At 27.3% G+C, this 26814-nt stretch overlaps 1 protein-coding gene across 1 annotated transcript; it reads left to right on the forward strand.

The window, feature by feature from the left end:
- Positions 1-121: 121 nt before the first annotated feature.
- Positions 122-26452, forward strand: LOC109613845 (pickpocket protein 28-like). Its single transcript, XM_059121987.1, has 6 exons — positions 122-285; positions 23768-23968; positions 24130-24238; positions 24296-24444; positions 25280-26064; positions 26124-26452. The coding sequence occupies exons 1-6, from the start codon at positions 122-124 to the stop codon at positions 26450-26452; spliced, it is 1737 nt and encodes a 578-aa protein (XP_058977970.1).
- The last annotated feature ends 362 nt before the right edge of the window (positions 26453-26814 follow it).

Here is a 26814-nt window from a genome sequence, read left to right on the forward strand (position 1 = left end):
GAAATACGCAAGGCATTTTATTATGATAGGGTTTTCTTATATAAAGAAAAAATGTTGAAAAAGTCCTTCAAAGTGTTTTGAAGTGTCACAAAGTTCGGTTTTGGTATTACATTTGCTTGCAATGCTGTTGTGGAAAAATCTCAAAAAATTCTGGCATTTCGGTAGGGTCTATGAAACTCAAAGTGTTCGGGAAATCTTTTGGCAAAATACCAAAGAATTCTGTCGCCAAACGACGCTACATGGAATGAAGTATATTGTGGATTCGAATTTGAAGCCCAGCGAAAGGTAAGTGCAAATATAAACTATAAAAATCTCCGTTTTTTAACTGAGGCTTTCCAAAAAGCTTTCAATTTGTCGGAAGGAGTTGAACTATTGAAGAAACCATTAAAAATCGAAATCTAAAATAGGTATAATTAACAACGCTAACGTGCATAAAATATTCCAAATACTGATTATTGGGATTTACTGCTACATAAGAGAAATACGTAACAATAGACTCATCTCGAAATTTTTTCCAAAGGATTCAGCTCCCATTGAAGGTTTGAAATACCAAATTTAAGGCAATTTCTTTGGCAAATGAGACAGACTTATGGGTTCTATACTGACCATTATCAATTAAAAACAAGTAAACTGCAGCTAAGTTCGGCCAGGCCAGAGAACTTTTTATACCCTCCACTATTTGGAAGAAATAACAAAAATTCGTCGAAAAATATTGCTGAAATGAAAACCGTTAAGCCGGCTAAACGTATACGAGTAATTTGTGTCATAGGCTGGTTCCTTACTTTATATACTAAATTTGAAATAATTCCGGTGAATAATGCCGCAAAAATCATGAAAATATCGAATATCTGGGGCTACCGTTATATGGCCGCTATATTAAAACGTGGACCTATTTTGACAATTTTCTTCTTGGAAGTAAAGTACTCATATGGAAGTCCTTGTGTGGATTTTCAGACAATTCCATTGAAAAATGTGGCTGAAATCATCAAAATACCGAATATCGGGGAGTAAAGTTATAGAGAACTATACGATATCGAGGAACTATATCGATAATTCTCTCCCAGGTGATAAAATACTCACATAGAACGCTGAAAACTCAATATTAAAGTAGTTATCGCCATTTTAAAATATTGGTTAATTCACACTTAAAATAGTGATCACAAATAATAGCTATAAAGTCAATATTTAATGAGTTATGGCCATTTTAAAATATTGACTAATTCACACCTAAAAGAGTGATCACAAATAATAGCTAAAAACGCTCTAAAGTCAATATTTAAGGAGTTATGGTTATTTTAAAATATTGACTAATTCACACCTAAAATCACCAAATCACAAATAACAGCTAAAAAAGCTTTAAAGTCAATATTTAAGGAGTTATGGCCATTTTAAAATATTGATTAGTTCACACCTAAAAAATGATCACAAATAATAGCTAAAAACGCTCTAAAGTCAATATTTAAGGAGTTGTGGCCATTTTAAAATATTGATTAATTCACACTTAAAAAAGTGATCACAAATAATAGCTAAAAACGCTCTAAAGTCAATATTTAAGGAGTTATGGCCATTTTAAAATATTGACTAATTCACACCTAAAATCACCAAATCACAAATAACAACTAAAAACGCTCTAAAGTCAATATTTAAGGAGTTATGGCCATTTTGAAATATCGAGTAGTTCACACCTAAAAAAGTGATCACAAATAATAGCTAAAAACGCTCTAAAGTCAATATTTAAGGAGTTATGGCCATTTTCAAATATTGATTAATTCTCATCTAAAAAAGTGATCACAAATAATAGCTAAAAACGCTCTAAAGTCAATATTTAAGGAGTTATGGCCATTTTAAAATATTGATTAATTAACACCTAAAAAAGTGATCACAAATAATAGCTAAAACGCTCTAAAGTCAATATTTAAGGAGTTATGGCCATTTTAAAATATTGACTAATTCACACCTAAAAAAGTGATCACAAATAATAGCTAAAAACGCTCTAAAGTCAATATTTAAGGAGTTATGACCATTTTAAAATATTGACTAAGTGATCACAAATAATAGCTAAAAACGCTCTAAAGTCAATATTTAAGGAGTTATGGCCATTTTAAAATATTGATTAATTAACACCTAAAAAGTGATCACAAATAATAGCTAAAAACGCTCTAAAGTCAATATTTAAGGAGTTATGGCCATTTTAAAATATTGACTAATTCACACCTAAAAAAGTGATCACAAATAATAGCTAAAAACGCTCTAAAGTCAATATTTAAGGAGTTATGGCCATTTTAAAATATTGATTAGTTCACACCTAAAAAAGTGATCACAAATAATAGCTAAAAACGCTCTAAAGTCAATATTTAAGGAGTTATGGCCATTTTAAAATATTGATTAATTAACACCTAAAAAAGTGATCACAAATAATAGCTAAAACGCTCTAAAGTCAATATTTAAGGAGTTATGGCCATTTTAAAATATTGACTAATTCACACCTAAAAAAGTGATCACAAATAATAGCTAAAAACGCTCTAAAGTCAATATTTAAGGAGTTATGACCATTTTAAAATATTGACTAAGTGATCACAAATAATAGCTAAAAACGCTCTAAAGTCAATATTTAAGGAGTTATGGCCATTTTAAAATATTGATTAATTAACACCTAAAAAGTGATCACAAATAATAGCTAAAAACGCTCTAAAGTCAATATTTAAGGAGTTATGGCCATTTTAAAATATTGACTAATTCACACCTAAAAAAGTGATCACAAATAATAGCTAAAAACGCTCTAAAGTCAATATTTAAGGAGTTATGGCCATTTTAAAATATTGATTAGTTCACACCTAAAAAAGTGATCACAAATAATAGCTAAAAACGCTCTAAAGTCAATATTTAAGGAGTTATGGCCATTTTAAAATATTGATTAATTAACACCTAAAAAAGTGATCACAAATAATAGCTAAAAACGCTCTAAAGTCAATATTTAAGGAGTTATGGCCATTTTAAAATATTGACTAATTCACACCTAAAAAAGTGATCACAAATAATAGCTAAAAACGCTCTAAAGTCAATATTTAAGGAGTTATGGCCATTTTAAAATATTGACTAATTCACACCTAAAAAAGTGATCACAAATAATAGCTAAAAACGCTCTAAAGTCAATATTTAAGGAGTTATGGCCATTTTAAAATATTGACTAATTCACACCTAAAAAAGTGATCACAAATAATAGCTAAAAACGCTCTAAAGTCAATATTTAAGGAGTTATGGCCATTTTAAAATATTGATTAATTCACACTTAAAAAAAGTGATCACAAATAATAGCTAAAAACACTCTAAAGTCAATATTTAGGGAGTTATGGCCATTTTAAAATATTGATTAATTCACACCCAAAAAAAGTGATCACAAATTATAGCTAAAAACGCTAAAAAAGTGATCGCAAATAATAGCTAAAAACGCCCTAAAGTCAATATTTAAGGAGTTATGGCCATTTTAAAATATTGATTAAATCACACTTAAAAAAGTGATCACAAATAATAGCTAAAAACGCTCTAAAGTCAATATTTAAGGAGTTATGGCCATTTTAAAATATTGTTTAATTCACACTAAAAAAAGTGATCACAAATAATAGCTAAAAACGCTCTAAAGTCAATATTTAAGGAGTTATGGCCATTTTAAAATATTTATTAATTCACACTTAAAAAAGTGATCACAAATAATAGCTAAAAACGCTCTAAAGTCAATATTTAAGGAGTTATGAGCATTTTTAAATATTGATTAATTCACACTTAAAAAGTGATCACAAATAATAGCTAAAAACGCTCTAAAGTCAATATTTAAGGAGTTATGGCCATTTTAAAATATTGATTAGTTCACACCTAAAAAAGTGATCACAAATAATAGCTAAAACGCTCTAAAGTCAATATTTAAGGAGTTATGGCCATTTTAAAATATTGATTAATTCACACCCAAAAAAAGTGATCACAAATAATAGCTAAAAACGCTCTAAAGTCAATATTTAAGGAGTTATGGCCATTTTAAAATATTGATTAGTTCACACCTAAAAAAGTGATCACAAATAATAGCTAAAAACGCTCTAAAGTAAATATTTAAGCAGTTATGGCCATTTTAAAATATTGACTAATTCACACCTAAAAAAGTGATCACGAATAATAGCTAAAAACGCTCTAAAGTCAATATTTAAGGAGTTATGGCCATTTTAAAATATTGATTAGTTCACACCTAAAAAAGTGATCACAAATAATAGCTAAAAACGCTCTAAAGTCAATATTTAAGGAGTTATGGCCATTTTAAAATATTGATTAATTAACACCTAAAAAAGTGATCACAAATAATAGCTAAAACGCTCTAAAGTCAATATTTAAGGAGTTATGGCCATTTTAAAATATTGACTAATTCACACCTAAAAAAGTGATCACAAATAATAGCTAAAAACGCTCTAAAGTCAATATTTAAGGAGTTATGGCCATTTTAAAATATTGACTAAGTGATCATAAATAATAGCTAAAAACGCTCTAAAGTCAATATTTAAGGAGTTATGGCCATTTTAAAATATTGATTAATTAACACCTAAAAAAGTGATCACAAATAATAGCTAAAAACGTTCTAAAGTCAATATTTAAGGAGTTATGGCCATTTTAAAATATTGACTAATTCACACCTAAAAAAGTGATCACAAATAATAGCTAAAAACGCTCTAAAGTCAATATTTAAGGAGTTATGGCCATTTTAAAATATTGACTAATTCACACCTAAAAAAGTGATCACAAATAATAGCTAAAAACGCTCTAAAGTCAATATTTAAGGAGTTATGGCCATTTTAAAATATTGACTAATTCACACCTAAAAAAGTGATCACAAATAATAGCTAAAAACGCTCTAAAGTCAATATTTAAGGAGTTATGGCCATTTTAAAATATTGATTAATTCACACTTAAAAAAGTGATCACAAATAATAGCTAAAAACGCCCTAAAGTCAATATTTAAGGAGTTATGGCCATTTTAAAATATTGATTAAATCACACTTAAAAAAGTGATCACAAATAATAGCTAAAAACGCTCTAAAGTCAATATTTAAGGAGTTATGGCCATTTTAAAATATTGATTAATTCACACTAAAAAAAGTGATCACAAATAATAGCTAAAAACGCTCTAAAGTCAATATTTAAGGAGTTATGGCCATTTTAAAATATTGATTAATTCACACTTAAAAAAGTGATCACAAATAATAGCTAAAAACGCTCTAAAGTCAATATTTAAGGAGTTATGAGCATTTTTAAATATTGATTAATTCACACTTAAAAAGTGATCACAAATAATAGCTAAAAACGCTCTAAAGTCAATATTTAAGGAGTTATGAGCATTTTAAAATATTGATTAATTCACACTTAAAAAAGTGATCACAAATAATAGCTAAAAACGCTCTAAAGTCAATATTTAAGGAGTTATGAGCATTTTAAAATATTGATTAATTCACACTTAAAAAAGTGATCACAAATAATAGCTAAAAATGTTCTAAAGTAAATATTTAAGGAGTTATGGCCATTTTAAAATATTGATTAATTCACACTTAAAAAAGTGATCACAAATAATAGCTAAAAACGCTCTAAAGTCAATATTTAGGGAGTTATGGCCATTTTAAAATATTGATTAATTCACACTTAAAAAAGTGATCACAAATAATAGCTAAAAATGCTCTAAAGTCAATATTTAAGGAGTTATGGCCATTTTAAAATATTGATTAATTCACACTTAAAAAAGTGATCACAAATAATAGCTAAAAACGCTCTAAAGTCAATATTTAAGGAGTTATGGCCATTTTAAAATATTGATTAATTCACACTTAAAAAAGTGATCACAAAAAAAGCTAACAACGCTCTAAAGTCAATAGTTAAGGAGTTATGGCCATTTTAAAATACTGATTAATTCACACTTCAAAAAGTGATCACAAATAATAGCTAAAAACGCTCTAAAGTCAATATTTAAGGAGTTATGAGCATTTTAAAATATTGATTAATTCACACTTAAAAAAGTGATCACAAATAATAGCTAAAAACGCTCTAAAGTCAATATTCAAGGAGTTATGGCCATTTTAATATATTCATTAATTCACACTTAAAAAAGTGATCACAAATAATAGCTAAAAACGCTCTAAAGTCAATATTTAAGGAGTTATGAGCATTTTAAAATATTGATTATTTCACACTTAAAAAAGTGATCACAAATAATAGCTAAAAACGCTCTACAGTCAATATTTAAGGAGTTATGGCCATTTTAAAATATTGATTAATTCACACTTAAAAAAGTGATCACAAATAATAGCTAAAAACGCTCTAAAATCAATATTTAAGGAGTTATGGTCATTTTAAAATACTGATTAATTCACACTTAAAAAAGTGATCACAAATAATAGCTAAAAACGCTCTAAAGTCAATATTTAAGGAGTTATGAGCATTTTAAAATATTGATTAATTCACACTTAAAAAAGTGATCACAAATAATAGCTAAAAACGCTCTAAAGTCAATATTTAAGGGCTTAAGAGCATTTTAAAATATTGATTAATTCACAAAAAAAAAGGGGATCACAAATAATAGCTAAAAACGCTCTAAAGTGAATATTCAGGGAGTTATGGCCATTTTAAAATATTGATTAATTCACACTTAAAAAAGTGATCACAAATAATAGCTAAAAACGCTCTAAAGTCAATATTTAAGGAGTTATGAGCATTTTAAAATATTGATTAATTCACACTTAAAAAAGTGATCACAAATAATAGCTAAAAATGCTCTAAAGTCAATATTTAAGGAGTTATGGTCATTTTAAAATACTGATTAATTCACACTTAAAAAAGTGATCACAAATAATAGCTAAAAACGCTCTAAAGTCAACACTTAGGGAGTTATGAGCATTTTAAAATATTGATTAATTCACACTTAAAAAAGTGATCACAAATAATAGCTAAAAACGCTCTAAAGTCAATATTTAAGGAGTTATGGCCATTTTTATTTAGGGAGTTATGGCCATTTTAAAATATTGATTAATTCAAACTTAAAAAAGTGATCACAAATAATAGCTAAAAATGCTCTAAAGTCATTATTTAAGGTGTTATGGCCATTTTAAAATATTGATTAATTCACACTTAAAAAGTGATCACAAAAAAAGCCAAAAACGCTCTAAAGTCAATATTTAAGGAGTTATGGCCATTTTAAAATATTGATTAATTCACACTTAAAAAAGTGATCACATATAATAGCTAAAAACGCTCTAAAGTCAATATTTAAGGGCTTAAGAGCATTTTAAAATATTGATTAATTCACACTTAAAAAAGTGATCACAAATAATAGCTAAAAACGCTCTAAAGTGAATATTCAGGGAGTTATGGCCATTTTAAAATATTGATTAATTCACACTTAAAAAAGTGATCACAAATAATAGCTAAAAATGCTCTAAAGTCAATATTTAAGGAGTTATGGCCATTTTAAAATATTGACTAATTCACACTTAAAAAAGTGATCACAAATAATAGCTAAAAATGCTCTAAAGTCAATATTTAAGGAGTTATGGTCATTTTAAAATACAGATTAATTCACACTTAAAAAAGTGATCACAAATAATAGCTAAAACGCTCTAAAGTCAATATTTAAGGAGTTATGAGCATTTTAAAATATTGATTAATTCACACTTAAAAAAGTGATCACAAATAATAGCTAAAAATGCTCTAAAGTAAATATTTAAGGAGTTATGGCCATTTTAAAATATTGATTAATTCACACTTATAAAAGTGATCACAAATAATAGCTAAAAACGCTCTAAAGTCAATATTTAGGGAGTTATGGCCATTTTAAAATATTGATTAATTCACACTTAAAAAAGTGATCACAAATAATAGCTAAAAATGCTCTAAAGTCAATATTTAAGGAGTTATGGCCATTTTAAAATATTGATTAATTCACACTTAAAAAAGTGATCACAAATAATAGCTAAAAACGCTCTAAAGTCAATATTTAAGGAGTTATGGCCATTTTAAAATATTGATTAATTCACACTTAAAAAAGTGATCACAAAAAAAGCTAAAAACGCTCTAAAGTCAATAGTTAAGGAGTTATGGCCATTTTAAAATACTGATTAATTCACACTTCAAAAAGTGATCACAAATAATAGCTAAAAACGCTCTAAAGTCAATATTTAAGGAGTTATGAGCATTTTAAAATATTGATTAATTCACACTTAAAAAAGTGATCACAAATAATAGCTAAAAACGCTCTAAAGTCAATATTCAAGGAGTTATGGCCATTTTAATATATTCATTAATTCACACTTAAAAAAGTGATCACAAATAATAGCTAAAAACGCTCTAAAGTCAATATTTAAGGAGTTATGAGCATTTTAAAATATTGATTAATTCACACCTAAAAAGTGATCACAAATAATAGCTAAAAACGCTCTACAGTCAATATTTAAGGAGTTATGGCCATTTTAAAATATTGATTAATTCACACTTAAAAAAGTGATCACAAATAATAGCTAAAAACGCTCTAAAATCAATATTTAAGGAGTTATGGTCATTTTAAAATACTGATTAATTCACACTTAAAAAAGTGATCACAAATAATAGCTAAAAACGCTCTAAAGTCAATATTTAAGGAGTTATGAGCATTTTAAAATATTGATTAATTCACACTTAAAAAAGTGATCACAAATAATAGCTAAAAACGCTCTAAAGTCAATATTTAAGGGCTTAAGAGCATTTTAAAATATTGATTAATTCACAAAAAAAAGGGGATCACAAATAATAGCTAAAAACGCTCTAAAGTGAATATTCAGGGAGTTATGGCCATTTTAAAATATTGATTAATTCACACTTAAAAAAGTGATCACAAATAATAGCTAAAAACGCTCTAAAGTCAATATTTAAGGAGTTATGAGCATTTTAAAATATTGATTAATTCACACTTAAAAAAGTGATCACAAATAATAGCTAAAAATGCTCTAAAGTCAATATTTAAGGAGTTATGGTCATTTTAAAATACTGATTAATTCACACTTAAAAAAGTGATCACAAATAATAGCTAAAAACACTCTAAAGTCAATATTTAGGGAGTTATGGCCATTTTAAAATATTGATTAATTCAAACTTAAAAAAGTGATCACAAATAATAGCTAAAAATGCTCTAAAGTCAACACTTAGGGAGTTATGAGCATTTTAAAATATTGATTAATTCACACTTAAAAAAGTGATCACAAATAATAGCTAAAAACGCTCTAAAGTCAATATTTAAGGAGTTATGGCCATTTTAAAATATTGATTAATTCAAACTTAAAAAAGTGATCACAAATAATAGCTAAAAACACTCTAAAGTCAATATTTAGGGAGTTATGGCCATTTTAAAATATTGATTAATTCAAACTTAAAAAAGTGATCACAAATAATAGCTAAAAATGCTCTAAAGTCATTATTTAAGGTGTTATGGCCATTTTAAAATATTGATTAATTCACACTTAAAAAGTGATCACAAAAAAAGCCAAAAACGCTCTAAAGTCAATATTTAAGGAGTTATGGCCATTTTAAAATATTGATTAATTCACACTTAAAAAAGTGATCACATATAATAGCTAAAAACGCTCTAAAGTCAATATTTAAGGGCTTAAAAGTGAATATTCAGGGAGTTATGGCCATTTTAAAATATTGATTAATTCACACTTAAAAAAGTGATCACAAATAATAGCTAAAAACGCTCTAAAGTCAATATTTAAGGAGTTATGAGCATTTTAAAATATTGATTAATTCACACTTAAAAAAGTGATCACAAATAATAGCTAAAAATGCTCTAAAGTCAATATTTAAGGAGTTATGGTCATTTTAAAATACTGATTAATTCACACTTAAAAAAGTGATCACAAATAATAGCTAAAAACACTCTAAAGTCAATATTTAGGGAGTTATGGCCATTTTAAAATATTGATTAATTCAAACTTAAAAAAGTGATCACAAATAATAGCTAAAAATGCTCTAAAGTCAACACTTAGGGAGTTATGAGCATTTTAAAATATTGATTAATTCACACTTAAAAAAGTGATCACAAATAATAGCTAAAAACGCTCTAAAGTCAATATTTAAGGAGTTATGGCCATTTTAAAATATTGATTAATTCAAACTTAAAAAAGTGATCACAAATAATAGCTAAAAACACTCTAAAGTCAATATTTAGGGAGTTATGGCCATTTTAAAATATTGATTAATTCAAACTTAAAAAAGTGATCACAAATAATAGCTAAAAATGCTCTAAAGTCATTATTTAAGGTGTTATGGCCATTTTAAAATATTGATTAATTCACACTTAAAAAGTGATCACAAAAAAAGCCAAAAACGCTCTAAAGTCAATATTTAAGGAGTTATGGCCATTTTAAAATATTGATTAATTCACACTTAAAAAAGTGATCACATATAATAGCTAAAAACGCTCTAAAGTCAATATTTAAGGGCTTAAGAGCATTTTAAAATATTGATTAATTCACACTTAAAAAAGTGATCACAAATAATAGCTAAAAACGCTCTAAAATCAATATTTAAGGAGTTATGGTCATTTTAAAATACTGATTAATTCACACTTAAAAAAGTGATCACAAATAATAGCTAAAAACGCTTTAAAGTCAATATTTAAGGAGTTATGAGCATTTTAAAATATTGATTAATTCACACTTAAAAAAGTGATCACAAATAATAGCTAAAAACGCTCTAAAGTCAATATTTAAGGGCTTAAGAGCATTTTAAAATATTGATTAATTCACAAAAAAAAAAGGGGATCACAAATAATAGCTAAAAACGCTCTAAAGTGAATATTCAGGGAGTTATGGCCATTTTAAAATATTGATTAATTCACACTTAAAAAAGTGATCACAAATAATAGCTAAAAACGCTCTAAAGTCAATATTTAAGGAGTTATGAGCATTTTAAAATATTGATTAATTCACACTTAAAAAAGTGATCACAAATAATAGCTAAAAATGCTCTAAAGTCAATATTTAAGGAGTTATGGTCATTTTAAAATACTGATTAATTCACACTTAAAAAAGTGATCACAAATAATAGCTAAAAACGCTCTAAAGTCAACACTTAGGGAGTTATGAGCATTTTAAAATATTGATTAATTCACACTTAAAAAAGTGATCACAAATAATAGCTAAAAACGCTCTAAAGTCAATATTTAAGGAGTTATGGCCATTTTAAAATATTGATTAATTCAAACTTAAAAAAGTGATCACAAATAATAGCTAAAAACACTCTAAAGTCAATATTTAGGGAGTTATGGCCATTTTAAAATATTGATTAATTCAAACTTAAAAAAGTGATCACAAATAATAGCTAAAAATGCTCTAAAGTCATTATTTAAGGTGTTATGGCCATTTTAAAATATTGATTAATTCACACTTAAAAAGTGATCACAAAAAAAGCCAAAAACGCTCTAAAGTCAATATTTAAGGAGTTATGGCCATTTTAAAATATTGATTAATTCACACTTAAAAAAGTGATCACATATAATAGCTAAAAACGCTCTAAAGTCAATATTTAAGGGCTTAAGAGCATTTTAAAATATTGATTAATTCACACTTAAAAAAGTGATCACAAATAATAGCTAAAAACGCTCTAAAGTGAATATTCAGGGAGTTATGGCCATTTTAAAATATTGATTAATTCACACTTAAAAAAGTGATCACAAATAATAGCTAAAAATGCTCTAAAGTCAATATTTAAGGAGTTATGGCCATTTTAAAATATTGACTAATTCACACTTAAAAAAGTGATCACAAATAATAGCTAAAAATGCTCTAAAGTCAATATTTAAGGAGTTATGGTCATTTTAAAATACAGATTAATTCACACTTAAAAAAGTGATCACAAATAATAGCTAAAAACGCTCTAAAGTCAATATTTAAGGAGTTATGAGCATTTTAAAATATTGATTAATTCACACTTAAAAAAGTGATCACAAATAATAGCTAAAAACGCTCTAAAGTCAATATTTAAGGAGTTATGGCCATTTTAAAATATTGATTAATTCACACTTAAACAAGTGATCACAAATAATAGCTACAAATGCTCTAAAGAAAATATTTAAGGAGGTATGGCCATTTTAAAATATTGATTAATTCACACTTAAAAAAGTGATCACAAAAAAAAGCTAAAAACGCTCTAAAGTCAATAGTTAAGGAGTTATGGCCATTTAAAATGCTGATTAATTCACACTTAAAAAAGTGATCACAAATAATAGCTAAAAACGCTCTAAAGTCAATAGTTAAGGAGTTATGGCCATTTTAAAATACTGATTAATTCACACTTAAAAAAGTGATCACAAATAATAGCTAAAAACGCTCTAAAGTCAATAGTTAAGGAGTTATGGCCATTTTAAAATACTGATTAATTCACACTTAAAAAAGTGATCACAAATAATAGCTAAAAACGCTCTAAAGTCAATAGTTAAGGAGTTATGGCCATTTTAAAATACTGATTAATTCACACTTAAAAAAGTGATCACAAATAATAGCTAAAAACGCTTTAAAGTCAATATTTAAGGAGTTATGAGCATTTTAAAATATTGATTAATTCACACTTAAAAAAAGTGATCACAAAAAAAGCTAAAAACGCTCTAAAGTCAATAGTTAAGGAGTTATGACCATTTTAAAATATTGATTAATTCACACTTAAAAAAGTGATCACATATAATAGCTAAAAACGCTCTAAAGTCAATATTTAAGGAGTTATGGCCATTTTAAAATACTGATTAATTCACACTTAAAAAAGTGATCACAAATAATATCTAAAAACGCTCTAAAGTCAATATTTAAGGAGTTATGGCCATTTTAAAATATTGATTAATTCACACTTAAAAAAGTGATCACAAATAATAGCTAAAAATGCTCTAAAGTCAATATTTAAGGAGTTATGGCCATTTTAAAATATTGATTAATTCACACTTAAAAAAGTGATCACAAAAAAAAGCTAAAAACGCTCTAAAGTCAATATTTAAGGAGTTATGGCCATTTTAAAATATTGATTAATTCACACTTAAAAAAGTGATCACAAATAATAGCTAAAAACGCTTTAAAGTCAATAGTTAAGGAGTTATGGCCATTTTAAAATACTGATTAATTCACACTTAAAAAAGTGCTCACAAATAATAGCTAAAAACGCTCTAAAGTCAATATTTAAGGAGTTATGAGCATTTTAAAATATTCTGAAGTCAATATTTAAGGAGTTATGGCCATTTTAAAATATTGATTAATTCACACTTAAAAAAGTGATCACAAATAATAGGTAAAAACGCTCTAAAGTCAATATTTAAGGACTTATGGCCATTTTAAAATATTGATTAATTCACACTTAAACAAGTGATCACAAATAATAGCTAAAAACACTCTAAAGTCAATATTTAAGGAGTTATGGCCATTTTAAAATATTCATTAATTCACACTTAAAAAAGTGATCACAAATAATAGCTAAAAACGCTCTAAAGTCAATATTTAAGGAGTTATGGCCATTTTAAAATATTGATTAATTCACACTTAAAAAAGTGATCACAAATAATAGCTAAAAATGCTCTAAAGAAAATATTTAAGGAGATATGGTCATATATTGATTAATTCACACTTAAAAAAGTGATCACAAAAAAAAGCTAAAAACGCTCTAAAGTCAATAGTTAAGGAGTTATGGCCATTTTAAAATACTGATTAATTCACACTTAAAAAAGTGATCACAAATAATAGCTAAAAACGCTCTAAAGTCAATATTTAAGGAGTTATGGCCATTTTAAAATATTGATTAATTCACACTTAAAAAAGTGATCACAAATAATAGGTAAAAACGCTCTAAAGTCAATATTTAAGGACTTATGGCCATTTTAAAATATTGATTAATTCACACTTAAACAAGTGATCACAAATAATAGCTAAAAACGCTCTAAAGTCAATAGTTAAGGAGTTATGGCCATTTTAAAATACTGATTAATTCACACTTAAAAAAGTGATCACAAATAATAGCTAAAAACGCTCTAAAGTCAATAGTTAAGGAGTTATGGCCATTTTAAAATACTGATTAATTCACACTTAAAAAAGTGATCACAAATAATAGCTAAAAACGCTTTAAAGTCAATATTTAAGGAGTTATGAGCATTTTAAAATATTGATTAATTCACACTTAAAAAAAGTGATCACAAAAAAAGCTAAAAACGCTCTAAAGTCAATAGTTAAGGAGTTATGACCATTTTAAAATATTGATTAATTCACACTTAAAAAAGTGATCACATATAATAGCTAAAAACGCTCTAAAGTCAATATTTAAGGAGTTATGGCCATTTTAAAATACTGATTAATTCACACTTAAAAAAGTGATCACAAATAATAGCTAAAAACGCTCTAAAGTCAATATTTAGGGAGTTATGGCCATTTTAAAATATTGATTAATTCACACTTAAAAAGTGATCACAAATAATAGCTAAAAATGCTCTAAAGTCAATATTTAAGGAGTTATGGCCATTTTAAAATATTGATTAATTCACACTTAAAAAAGTGATCACAAAAAAAAGCTAAAAACGCTCTAAAGTCAATATTTAAGGAGTTATGGCCATTTTAAAATATTGATTAATTCACACTTAAAAAAGTGATCACAAATAATAGCTAAAAACGCTTTAAAGTCAATAGTTAAGGAGTTATGGCCATTTTAAAATACTGATTAATTCACACTTAAAAAAGTGCTCACAAATAATAGCTAAAAACGCTCTAAAGTCAATATTTAAGGAGTTATGAGCATTTTAAAATATTCTGAAGTCAATATTTAAGGAGTTATGGCCATTTTAAAATATTGATTAATTCACACTTAAAAAAGTGATCACAAATAATAGGTAAAAACGCTCTAAAGTCAATATTTAAGGACTTATGGCCATTTTAAAATATTGATTAATTCACACTTAAACAAGTGATCACAAATAATAGCTAAAAACACTCTAAAGTCAATATTTAAGGAGTTATGGCCATTTTAAAATATTCATTAATTCACACTTAAAAAAGTGATCACAAATAATAGCTAAAAACGCTCTAAAGTCAATATTTAAGGAGTTATGGCCATTTTAAAATATTGATTAATTCACACTTAAAAAAGTGATCACAAATAATAGCTAAAAATGCTCTAAAGAAAATATTTAAGGAGATATGGTCATATATTGATTAATTCACACTTAAAAAAGTGATCACAAAAAAAAGCTAAAAACGCTCTAAAGTCAATAGTTAAGGAGTTATGGCCATTTTAAAATACTGATTAATTCACACTTAAAAAAGTGATCACAAATAATAGCTAAAAACGCTCTAAAGTCAATATTTAAGGAGTTATGGCCATTTTAAAATATTGATTAATTCACACTTAAAAAAGTGATCACAAATAATAGGTAAAAACGCTCTAAAGTCAATATTTAAGGACTTATGGCCATTTTAAAATATTGATTAATTCACACTTAAACAAGTGATCACAAATAATAGCTAAAAACACTCTAAAGTCAATATTTAAGGAGTTATGGCCATTTTAAAATACTGATTAATTCACACTTAAAAAAGTGATCACAAATAATAGCTAAAAACGCTCTAAAGTCAATATTTAGGGAGTTATGGCCATTTTAAAATATTGATTAATTCACACTTAAAAAAGTGATCACAAATAATAGCTAAAAATGCTCTAAAGTCAATATTTAAGGAGTTATGGCCATTTTAAAATATTGATTAATTCACACTTAAAAAAGTGATCACAAAAAAAAGCTAAAAACGCTCTAAAGTCAATATTTAAGGAGTTATGGCCATTTTAAAATATTGATTAATTCACACTTAAAAAAGTGATCACAAATAATAGCTAAAAACGCTTTAAAGTCAATAGTTAAGGAGTTATGGCCATTTTAAAATACTGATTAATTCACACTTAAAAAAGTGCTCACAAATAATAGCTAAAAACGCTCTAAAGTCAATATTTAAGGAGTTATGAGCATTTTAAAATATTCTGAAGTCAATATTTAAGGAGTTATGGCCATTTTAAAATATTGATTAATTCACACTTAAAAAAGTGATCACAAATAATAGGTAAAAACGCTCTAAAGTCAATATTTAAGGACTTATAGCCATTTTAAAATATTGATTAATTCACACTTAAACAAGTGATCACAAATAATAGCTAAAAACACTCTAAAGTCAATATTTAAGGAGTTATGGCCATTTTAAAATATTCATTAATTCACACTTAAAAAAGTGATCACAAATAATAGCTAAAAACGCTCTAAAGTCAATATTTAAGGAGTTATGGCCATTTTAAAATATTGATTAATTCACACTTAAAAAAGTGATCACAAATAATAGCTAAAAATGCTCTAAAGAAAATATTTAAGGAGATATGGTCATATATTGATTAATTCACACTTAAAAAAGTGATCACAAAAAAAAGCTAAAAACGCTCTAAAGTCAATAGTTAAGGAGTTATGGCCATTTTAAAATACTGATTAATTCACACTTAAAAAAGTGATCACAAATAATAGCTAAAAACGCTCTAAAGTCAATAGTTAAGGAGTTATGGCCATTTTAAAATACTGATTAATTCACACTTAAAAAAGTGATCACAAATAATAGCTAAAAATGCTCTAAAGTCAATAGTTAAGGAGTTATGGCCATTTTAAAATACTGATTAATTCACACTTAAAAAAGTGATCACAAATAATAGCTAAAAACGCTCTAAAGTCAATAGTTAAGGAGTTATGGCCATTTTAAAATACTGATTAATTCACACTTAAAAAAGTGATCACAAATAGTAGCTAAAAACGCTCTAAAGTCAATATTTAAGGAGTTATGGCCATTTTAAAATATTGATTAATGAAAGTGATCACAAATAATAGCTAAAAACGCTCTAAAGTCAATATTTAAAGAGTTATGAGCATTTTAAAATATTGATTAATTCACACTTAAAAAAGTGATCACAAATAATAGCTAAAAACGCTCTAAAGTCAATATTTAAGGAGTTATGAGCATTTTAAAATATTGATTAATTCACACTTAAAAAAGTGATCACAAATAATAGCTAAAAATGCTCTAAAGTCAATATTTAAGGAGTTATGGCCATTTTAAAATATTGATTAATTCACACTTAAAAAAGTGATCACAAATAATAGCTAAAAACGCTCTAAAGTCAATATTTAAGGAGTTATGGCCATTTTAAAATATTGATTAATTCACACTTAAAAAAGTGATCACAAAAAAAGCTAAAAACGCTCTAAAGTCAATAGTTAAGGAGTTATGGCCATTTTAAAATACTGATTAATTCACACTTCAAAAAGTGATCACAAATAATAGCTAAAAACGCTCTAAAGTCAATATTTAAGGAGTTATGAGCATTTTAAAATATTGATTAATTCACACTTAAAAAAGTGATCACAAATAATAGCTAAAAACGCTCTAAAGTCAATATTCAAGGAGTTATGGCCATTTTAATATATTCATTAATTCACACTTAAAAAAGTGATCACAAATAATAGCTAAAAACGCTCTAAAGTCAATATTTAAGGAGTTATGAGCATTTTAAAATATTGATTAATTCACACCTAAATAGTGATCACAAATAATAGCTAAAAACGCTCTACAGTCAATATTTAAGGAGTTATGGCCATTTTAAAATATTGATTAATTCACACTTAAAAAAGTGATCACAAATAATAGCTAAAAACGCTCTAAAATCAATATTTAAGGAGTTATGGTCATTTTAAAATACTGATTAATTCACACTTAAAAAAGTGATCACAAATAATAGCTAAAAACGCTCTAAAGTCAATATTTAAGGAGTTATGAGCATTTTAAAATATTGATTAATTCACACTTAAAAAAGTGATCACAAATAATAGCTAAAAACGCTCTAAAGTCAATATTTAAGGGCTTAAGAGCATTTTAAAATATTGATTAATTCACAAAAAAAGGGGATCACAAATAATAGCTAAAAACGCTCTAAAGTGAATATTCAGGGAGTTATGGCCATTTTAAAATATTGATTAATTCAAACTTAAAAAAGTGATCACAAATAATAGCTAAAAATGCTCTAAAGTCATTATTTAAGGAGTTATGGCCATTTTAAAATATTGATTAATTCAAACTTAAAAAAGTGATCACAAATAATAGCTAAAAACACTCTAAAGTCAATATTTAGGGAGTTATGGCCATTTTAAAATATTGATTAATTCAAACTTAAAAAAGTGATCACAAATAATAGCTAAAAATGCTCTAAAGTCATTATTTAAGGTGTTATGGCCATTTTAAAATATTGATTAATTCACACTTAAAAAGTGATCACAAAAAAAGCCAAAAACGCTCTAAAGTCAATATTTAAGGAGTTATGGCCATTTTAAAATATTGATTAATTCACACTTAAAAAAGTGATCACATATAATAGCTAAAAACGCTCTAAAGTCAATATTTAAGGGCTTAAGAGCATTTTAAAATATTGATTAATTCACACTTAAAAAAGTGATCACAAATAATAGCTAAAAACGCTCTAAAGTGAATATTCAGGGAGTTATGGCCATTTTAAAATATTGATTAATTCACACTTAAAAAAGTGATCACAAATAATAGCTAAAAATGCTCTAAAGTCAATATTTAAGGAGTTATGGCCATTTTAAAATATTGACTAATTCACACTTAAAAAAGTGATCACAAATAATAGCTAAAAATGCTCTAAAGTCAATATTTAAGGAGTTATGGTCATTTTAAAATACAGATTAATTCACACTTAAAAAAGTGATCACAAATAATAGCTAAAAACGCTCTAAAGTCAATATTTAAGGAGTTATGAGCATTTTAAAATATTGATTAATTCACACTTAAAAAAGTGATCACAAATAATAGCTAAAAACGCTCTAAAGTCAATATTTAAGGAGTTATGGCCATTTTAAAATATTGATTAATTCACACTTAAACAAGTGATCACAAATAATAGCTACAAATGCTCTAAAGAAAATATTTAAGGAGGTATAGCCATTTTAAAATATTGATTAATTCACACTTAAAAAAGTGATCACAAAAAAAAAAGCTAAAAACGCTCTAAAGTCAATAGTTAAGGAGTTATGGCCATTTAAAATACTGATTAATTCACACTTAAAAAAGTGATCACAAATAATAGCTAAAAACGCTCTAAAGTCAATAGTTAAGGAGTTATGGCCATTTTAAAATACTGATTAATTCACACTTAAAAAAGTGATCACAAATAATAGCTAAAAACGCTCTAAAGTCAATATTTAAGAAGTTATGGCCATTTTAAAATACTAATTAATTCACACTTAAAAAAGTGATCACAAATAATATCTAAAAACGCTCTAAAGTCAATATTTAAGGAGTTATGGCCATTTTAAAATACTGATTAATTCACACTTAAAAAAGTGATCACAAATAATAGCTAAAAACGCTTTAAAGTCAATATTTAAGGAGTTATGAGCATTTTAAAATATTGATTAATTCACACTTAAAAAAAGTGATCACAAAAAAAGCTAAAAACGCTCTAAAGTAAATATTTAAGGAGTTATGACCATTTTAAAATATTGATTAATTCACACTTAAAAAAGTGATCACATATAATAGCTAAAAACGCTCTAAAGTCAATATTTAAGGAGTTATGGCCATTTTAAAATATTGATTAATTCACACTTAAAAAAGTGATCACAAATAATAGCTAAAAACGCTCTAAAGTCAATATTTAAGGAGTTATGGCCATTTTAAAATATTGATTAATTCACACTTAAAAAAGTGATCACAAATAATAGCTAAAAACGCTCTAAAGTCAATATTTAGGGAGTTATGGCCATTTTAAAATATTGATTAATTCACACTTAAAAAAGTGATCACAAATAATAGCTAAAAATGCTCTAAAGTCAATATTTAAGGAGTTATGGCCATTTTAAAATATTGATTAATTCACACTTAAAAAAGTGATCACAAAAAAAAGCTAAAAACGCTCTAAAGTCAATATTTAAGGAGTTATGGCCATTTTAAAATATTGATTAATTCACACTTACAAAAGTGATCACAAATAATAGCTAAAAACGCTTTAAAGTCAATAGTTAAGGAGTTATGGCCATTTTAAAATACTGATTAATTCACACTTAAAAAAGTGCTCACAAATAATAGCTAAAAACGCTCTAAAGTCAATATTTAAGGAGTTATGAGCATTTTAAAATATTCTGAAGTCAATATTTAAGGAGTTATGGCCATTTTAAAATATTGATTAATTCACACTTAAAAAAGTGATCACAAATAATAGCTAAAAACGCTCTAAAGTCAATATTTAAGGAGTTATGGCCATTTTAAAATATTGATTAATTCACACTTAAACAAGTGATCACAAATAATAGCTAAAAACACTCTAAAGTCAATATTTAAGGAGTTATGGCCATTTTAAAATATTCATTAATTCACACTTAAAAAAGTGATCACAAATAATAGCTAAAAACGCTCTAAAGTCAATATTTAAGGAGTTATGGCCATTTTAAAATATTGATTAATTCACACTTAAAAAAGTGATCACAAATAATAGCTAAAAATGCTCTAAAGAAAATATTTAAGGAGTTATGGTCATATATTGATTAATTCACACTTAAAAAAGTGATCACAAAAAAAAGCTAAAAACGCTCTAAAGTCAATAGTTAAGGAGTTATGGCCATTTTAAAATACTGATTAATTCACACTTAAAAAAGTGATCACAAATAATAGCTAAAAACGCTCTAAAGTCAATAGTTAAGGAGTTATGGCCATTTTAAAATACTGATTAATTCACACTTAAAAAAGTGATCACAAATAATAGCTAAAAATGCTCTAAAGTCAATAGTTAAGGAGTTATGGCCATTTTAAAATACTGATTAATTCACACTTAAAAAAGTGATCACAAATAATAGCTAAAAACGCTCTAAAGTCAATAGTTAAGGAGTTATGGCCATTTTAAAATACTGATTAATTCACACTTAAAAAAGTGATCACAAATAGTAGCTAAAAACGCTCTAAAGTCAATATTTAAGGAGTTATGGCCATTTTAAAATATTGATTAATGAAAGTGATCACAAATAATAGCTAAAAACGCTCTAAAGTCAATATTTAAAGAGTTATGAGCATTTTAAAATATTGATTAATTCACACTTAAAAAAGTGATCACAAATAATAGCTAAAAACGCTCTAAAGTCAATATTTAAGGAGTTATGAGCATTTTAAAATATTGATTAATTCACACTTAAAAAAGTGATCACAAATAATAGCTAAAAACGCTCTAAAGTCAATATTTAAGGAGTTATGGCCATTTTAAAATATTGATTAATTCACACTTAAAAAAGTGATCACAAATAATAGCTAAAACGCTCTAAAGTCAACACTTAGGGAGTTATGAGCATTTTAAAATATTGATTAATTCACACTTTCAAAAGTGATCACAAATAATAGCTTAAAACGCTCTAAAGTCAATATTTTAGGAGTTATGACCAGTTTAAAATATTTATTAATTCACACTTAAAAAGTGATCACAAATAATAGCTAAAAACGCTCTAAAGTCAATATTTAAGGAGTTATGGCCATTTTAAAATATTGATTAATTCACACTTAAAAAAGTGATCACAAATAATAGCTAAAAACGCTCTAAAGTCAATATTTAAGGAGTTATGGCCATTTTAAAATATTGATTAATGAAAGTGATCACAAATAATAGCTAAAAACGCTCTAAAGTCAATATTTAAGGAGTTATGAGCATTTTAAAATATTAATTAATTCACACTTAAAAAAGTGATCACAAATAATAGCTAAAAACGCTCTACAGTCAATATTTAAGGAGTTATGAGCATTTTAAAATATTGATTAATTCACACTTAAAAAAGTGATCACAAATAATAGCTAAAAACGCTCTAAAGTCAAAATTTAAGGAGTTATGAGCATTTTAAAATATTGATTAATTCACACTTAAAAATGTGATCACAAATAATAGCTAAAAACGCTCTATAGTCAATATTTAAGGAGTTATGAGCATTTTAAAATATTGATTAATTCACACTTAAAAAAGTGATCACAAATAATAGCTAAAAACGCTCTATAGTCAATATTTAAGGAGTTATGAGCATTTTAAAATATTGATTAATTCACACTTAAAAAAGTGATCACAAATAATAGCTTAAAACGCTCTAAAGTCAATATTTAAGGAGTTATGAGCATTTTAAAATATTGATTAATTCACACTTAAAAAAGTGATCACAAATAATAGCTAAAAACGCTCTAAAGTCAATATTTAAGGAGTTATGAGCATTTTAAAATATTGATTAATTCACACTTAAAAAAGTGATCACAAATAATAGCTAAAAACGCTCTAAAGTCAAAATTTAAGGAGTTATGGCCATTTTAAAATATTGATTAATTCACACTTAAAAAGGTGATCACAAATAATAGCTAAAAACGCTCTAAAGTCAATATTTAAGGAGTGATGGCCATTTTAAAATATTGATTAATTCTCACCTAAAAAAGTGATCACAAATAATAGCTATAAACGCTCTAAAGTCAATATTTAAGGAGTTATGAGCATTTTAAAATATTGATTAATTCACACTTAAAAAAGTGATCACAAATAATAGCTAAAAACGCTCTAAAGTCAATATTTAAGGAGTTATGAGCATTTTAAAATATTGATTAATTCACACTTAAAAAAGTGATCACAAATAATAGCTAAAAACGCTCTAAAGACAATATTTAAGGAGTCATGAGCATTTTAAAATATTGATTAATTCACACTTAAAAAAATGATCACAAATAATAGCTAAAAACGCTCTAAAGTCAATAGTAAGGAGTTATGGCCATTTTAAAATACTGATTAATTCACAGTTAAAAAAGTGATCACAAATAATAGCTAAAAACGCTCTAAAGTCAATATTTAAGGAGTTATGGCCATTTTAAAATATTGATTAATTAACACCTAAAAAAGTGATCACAAATAATAGCTAAAAACGCTCGAAAGTCAATATTTAAGGAGTTATGGCCATATTAAAATATTGACTAATTCACACCTAAAAAGTGATCACAAATAATAGCTAAAAACGCTCTAAAGTCAATATTTAAGGAGTTATGGCCATTTTAAAATATTGACTAATTCACACCTAAAAAAGTGATCACAAATAATAGCTAAAAACGCTTTAAAGTCAATATTTAAGGAGTTATGGCCATTTTAAAATATTGACTAATTCACACCTAAAAAAATGATCACAAATAATAGCTAAAAACGCACTAAAGTCGATATTTAAGGAGTTATGGCCATTTTAAAATATTGATTATTTCACACCTAAAAAAGTGATCACAAATAATAGCTAAAAACGCTCTAAAGTCAATATTTAAGGAGTTATGGCCATTTTAAAATATTGACTAATTCACACCTAAAAATGTGATCACAAATAATAGCTATAAACGCTCTAAAGTCAATATTTAAGGAGTTATGGCCATTTTAAAATATTGACTAATTCACACCTAAAAAAGTGATCACAAATAATAGCTAAAAACGCTCTAAAGTCGATATTTAAGGAGTTATGGCCATTTTAAAATATTGATTAATTCACACTTAAAAAAGTGATCACAGATAATAGGTAAAAACCCCGAAAACTGAATATTTAAGGACTTATTGTCATTTTAATTTATTGATTAATTCACACTTCAAATAAATTTTCTTATTTTTATTTCAGGTGTTTCTTTGGAGTATCTATTGTAACGGTCATGATAGCTGCAGTCTATTTAATCGTCCATGTCTATCAGAAATGGGCCACTACCCCAGTTATTGTGGGCATTAATCCTCAATCAACTGCCATAACTGATGAACCTTTTCCCGCTGTGACTATTTGTAATCTGAATCAAGCTCTAAATGATACTGCGAGGGAGTTTTCAAAGTAAGAAGAAAATATTTTTATTATTTTTTTCGAATTTATTTATATTTGCAAATATCAATTCTCCGATTTCAATTTCCATTAATCGTGAATCTGGAGGATATATAATGATATTTGATTTAATAAAGGAGGGATATAAAAGTATTTCTCAATACTTATTACAGAAATTCCACCGACTTTACAATAGTCCAGCTGTTGTGTAAACGTGAAGTAAATCAGACGGTGGTCAAGTCCATTACAAATTGGAATCATGTGGAGCAGTTTATTGTAAATGTGAGTACCTTAAAAATATGCTTATAAAAATTTTATTAAAAATCGTTTTCGGAGCAGATTTCCCAACCCTGTAAGGATATGCTGGTGGAGTGTCGCTTTGGTGGTAAATACTACAACTGTAGTCATCTATTTTATCCTCTGGTAACGGATGAGGGTTTGTGTTGTTCCTTCAATATGCTACATCCGAAGTTCATGTATCTATCACAGTAAGTAACCAGTAAGAAGAGGTCAAAAGTCGGATGGTGCCGACTATATGATACCCTACACCACTATGCGTATTTAGTAGAGCTCACGTAAAAAAGACTTTATTTAGAGTACATCATACCACCTATCAACATTTGGCTTCACAGCAGTTATAGCTTGGTTTCAGAGGGATCTAATATATGGGAGCTACATCCAAATCTGAACAAATCTTTATAAGAATGGGCAGAGGTATTTCCGAGCTCTATAAGATATCTATATATGGTATCAGATATCTTTCTTGTGGAGTGCATATTACGGATGTGAGGGACTTAAAACCCCAAATCGGATGAAACATATATACGGGAGCAATAGCTATATCTGAACCGATTTTCTCCAAATTTTATGTACGTGCTTCTCAACTGAATTCGGTTGGATGTGCTAAAATTCAGATAATTTGGACTAATATTGACCACTTTGTGCACAATTAACCCGAAATCGGTTTAAGATATATATGGAAGCTATATCTAAATTTGAACGGATTCTCACCAATTTTAATAGGGTTCGTCCTTCGACAAATATTGTTTGGAAAATTTCATCTGAATCGGATAATAAATGCGACCTGCATGTTTTTCACAAAAATACATAGACAGACGAACTGACATGCATAAATCGACTCAGAAAGTGATTCTATGAATATCCTCAAGAGTAACTATGGATTCTCCTCGCTTCCTTCTCCAGGTTACAAACAAATGCACAAAGACATAATACCCTTACCACTATGTGGTGCAGGGTGTAAAATATGGGTGATTATGAAAAGAAGACGAAAAGTAAACTAATTTTATATTTCTTTCTACCCAGCATTCCCCTGTCCTATCCGAACACCACACCCATGCAAACACCCATCGATTGGCATTCAGAGGCCGGATATCCTCAAGATTTACCCAAAAATTATTATCCTCGAAAAATTCCTGGTGTTGGTGAGTCGATGGGTCTATCGGTGGCTATTGATGTCCAGGAAGATAAATACTATTGTTCCTCCTCGAATAGTATTGGATTCAAATTTGCCCTACACAGCCCCAATGAAACGCCCAATGTTCATGACACTGGGGTTTTCATAGAGCCCGGGAAAGAGACCAATATTCGAATACGTCCAGATAAAACCGAATCGGATAAACAACTTCTGGGTATGTCAAGGCGACTGCGTAAATGCCTCTTTCAGGATGAGGGGAATCTGAAATTTTTCGCCCATTACACCCAGCGAAATTGTGAAATGGAATGTGTAGCCCAGGTCTCGTGGAAATATTGTGGCTGCATAAGTTTTTATATGCCGAAAATATACAACAATGTCACTGTGTGCAGCATAAATGAGGCCAAGTGTGCCAGGGCTGTGCGTCTGGGTATTTACAACAGCCGCACCTCCTGTTTCGATGAGTGTTTGCCTAGCTGCTTTGAAATGGATTATCCCATCGATGCATTTGCCACCAAATTGGCCCATACTGGATTGATTTTTAGCAATCGTAATATAGCTGCCTTCAAGCGTTCGTATGTGGTGAAAAATATTGCCATTGTTCATATGTTTTTCAGCTCGAATACTTTTCGCAGCAATTTGCAAACGGAGTTTATTCATTTTTCCGATTTTCTATGTGAGTTTTTTTTATAATTTCCAAATTAGAGGAGCTTTAAAAATATTTTCTATTTACAGCAAGTGTTGGTGGTCTCATGGGTTTATTTCTGGGCTTCAGTTTTCTATCGATTGCCGAATGCATATATTACGCTGTCATACATCCATGCCGCACAATGGGTCAATATCAACGATCATTGGAATTGCATAGATCATTGCAAAGTGTAAGGAAATTATCATCAAGATCGAAAAAGAAACGTTCTACGCTGAAGTCACGTTGCAAAAAACTATTTTCTTCTTCGTCCAAAGTTCATGACCGGCATGTTAAGGTCATTAAAGTTCCCTATGCCATAACATATGGATTTGAGGTTCCTGTCAATGACAAAGTTCAGTTGCCATTTTGTCAGTAGTTGGATGGAAAAACAACTATGGCTTTTTGAATAAAGAAATCAAGATTTTTAAATTTTCAATTTTAAATGTATGCTTTTGCTTTTATCCTAAATGTATTTGAACCTACGCTTCAATATTTATTCAAATAAATGTAGCTTGCTTTGAGTGTTGCGAACATTGTGTTTTATTTTAAAACTAACAGGTGCCCTCGTCAGCGAAAAGTCCACCTTAAATTTTAGATTCGTTCCAAGAGCTTGTGTGAGGCTTTTTATACCCTCCACAATGCATAGTATATACCCTTCAAACTAAAGTTCGTCATTCCGTTTGTAACTCATCGAAATAATAATTTAAGATATAACAAAATTCTAAGACGATTTAGCCC

Source organism: Musca domestica, unplaced genomic scaffold (genome assembly GCF_030504385.1).
Source record: "Musca domestica strain aabys unplaced genomic scaffold, Musca_domestica.polishedcontigs.V.1.1 2, whole genome shotgun sequence".
Lineage (NCBI taxonomy): Eukaryota > Metazoa > Arthropoda > Insecta > Diptera > Muscidae > Musca > Musca domestica.